Raw genomic sequence first — 2,040 nt, 5'->3', positions numbered from 1 at the left:
CTCATCAATTACTGCTCAACACAAAATGAGTAAATAACACAAGGGTATATGTATATAGCTGAATGTGTGTGTGTGTGTGTGTGTGTGTGTGTGAGAGGGAGCAATCGTGTCCTCCAGGGGTAGGTAGGTGTGAGATTAGCATGCGAAAAAATGCCAATGCCGTAGAATAGATGCTTCACAGTTGGGTGAAAATGATGCATCTCCATGGTTACTGTATGGTGTGTGGATGCGGTTGCTCTGGGAGACCGTTGCCATGTTAAAAAAATCTGAACTGTTGCGTTGCTTAAGACATTGAATTAGGATGAGTGAGGACGTTCTCCCGTGGAAACAGGATGAGGGAAGAAAGTCCGATTTGTACCGAATCTACAGCCTGAAGAAGTGTTTCTCACCTCGTTAGGACTCGCTCTCGATGGAGATTGTGATGGTTTCACTTTCAGCTGAGGAGACAAACAGAACACATGTTAAAAAGAAAAACCCAAATCATATTTTCCAATGTTTTTCTGTCTAATGGGGACAACCATTTTGAGACACTTTCTTAACTTCAAAACAACAAACTTGTAGTCACATTTCCACTTGTGTCTTCCGGCAACAAGTCACATGACCCAATAAAAGAAAGGGCGGATCAGGCTAAAGGTACATAAAAACATTTCATTACTCCGTAGCCATGACGTTGTAAGACACTTATAATAACAATCTCGGTAGCGGCAAAAACAAAACGTAAAATGGACATTCACTGCAGCGCCTGAAGGATTATGTTGCATTTTGTTAAGCGTCTGCAAAGCTCCATACTGGATCTCATTAGTCATTTAGACAAAAGACATGGGACAATCGGTTGAAAGATAACACATGTACCCTGACAGTCGGAGTTATTAAAGGTTATCCTCCCAGTGGAGCTCACCTGGTGTGTGTGTGTTGTTCTCCTGATGCTCTGCGACGTGGTTGGCGTTCTGCTCGCTGCTCAGGAGGCAGTTCTGAGACTCGCTCACAGGACTCTCAGGGACTTCAGCAGCACTGCAAACACATACATAAATAAAAACATGGAATGAAGCGTGCATCCACAACCAAAAGTTCTGCAAAAACCGTAGTGGTAGTTACGTAATTGCACGTTATATTATTATTACTATAACTACTTTTCAGTGCCTCGTGGTGAATTCTATTTCTAATATCTCACCTGTTGCTGGGCTCCTGCTGCAGGGTGACGGTGGCCTGCTGCTCCACGTCAGCGCTCACCAGCCGGGTGGGGAACGTCAGGCCGTCTCCCTGACTGAGGGGGGGGGGGTTCAGAGAGTAAACAGTCAGCAGATACAAAACTGCCGCAAAAGTAACAAGACATTATTCAAAATATTATCCTGATAATGTGGAACTAAAACATGCTGAAGTCACTTCACTTAGCATTGTGGAAAGAATCTAACATTTTAATTGCATCAGATAAGAAATGTATTCTAAATAAACATCTCTTTTGAATAAACATACTTATGAGGTAGTCAGAAGTCAAGAGTTTTTCTGCTCATAAAAGATAGAAACATTGCGTATATTACATGTGTTCTTACATAATGATATCTTAAATGAGGCTTATCACGATTATCCCAATATCGGAGAATTCCCCACGTTCCTCTTACTCCGAGTGCCGTGGTCCTTGATCAAAAAACACATCATCCGATCCCTAAAAAGCACTATGTGATTGTTTCATAATGTGTCCCCTCTACCTGGTGCAGACGGGCAGCAGCCAGAACTTCTTCTGGTCTCCAAACACCTGAGCAATATTCTTCCGGAAACCCAGAGAGAAGCCGTTCTTATCGGAGCCGGCCCGGAACACCGGGGCTCTGAACGCCTCTGAGGAAAGAGGACAGAAACACAAGAACAAGCACATTTTAGAAGTACAACACTGCTCAAAAGTAAAGTAACACAAAGTAGTAATTGTGTTTTTGATTTGGTTAAATAACAGTAAGACATTCAATTTGAATGTGTATATGTATGTATGTATGTATGTATGTATGTATGTATGTATGTATGTATGTATGTATGTGTGTGTGTGTGTAT

At 42.1% G+C, this 2,040-nt stretch overlaps 1 protein-coding gene across 1 annotated transcript; it reads right to left on the bottom strand.

The window, feature by feature from the left end:
* Positions 1-50: 50 nt before the first annotated feature.
* On the bottom strand, positions 51-1,870 carry LOC104956105 (palmitoyltransferase ZDHHC2-like). The gene is made up of 4 exons (XM_010783548.1): positions 1,707-1,870; positions 1,172-1,264; positions 899-1,011; positions 51-437 (listed from the first exon to the last, which is right to left on the bottom strand). The coding sequence occupies exons 1-4, from the start codon at positions 1,868-1,870 to the stop codon at positions 394-396; spliced, it is 414 nt and encodes a 137-aa protein (XP_010781850.1). The 3' UTR covers positions 51-393.
* Positions 1,871-2,040: the final 170 nt, after the last annotated feature.

This window comes from Notothenia coriiceps, unplaced genomic scaffold (assembly GCF_000735185.1).
Source record: "Notothenia coriiceps isolate Sejong01 unplaced genomic scaffold, NC01 NC01_scaffold00025381, whole genome shotgun sequence".
Classification (NCBI taxonomy): domain Eukaryota; kingdom Metazoa; phylum Chordata; class Actinopteri; order Perciformes; family Nototheniidae; genus Notothenia; species Notothenia coriiceps.
This window is presented reverse-complemented; position numbering and strand designations above follow the sequence as displayed.

What these genes read in the sequence shown, in the direction of transcription:
- LOC104956105 (XM_010783548.1), bottom strand. Translation starts at nt 1,870, where the DNA reads ATGTGCTTGTTCTTGTGTTTCTGTCCTCTTTCCTCAGAGGCGTTCAGA. An exon ending in CTGCTGCCCGTCTGCACCAG is followed by an intron (nt 1,265 to 1,706) that starts GTAGAGGGGACA and finishes CCCCCCCCTCAG; the next exon opens with TCAGGGAGACGGCCTGACGT. An exon ending in GAACAACACACACACACCAG is followed by an intron (nt 438 to 898) that starts GTGAGCTCCACT and finishes TTGTCTCCTCAG; the next exon opens with CTGAAAGTGAAACCATCACA.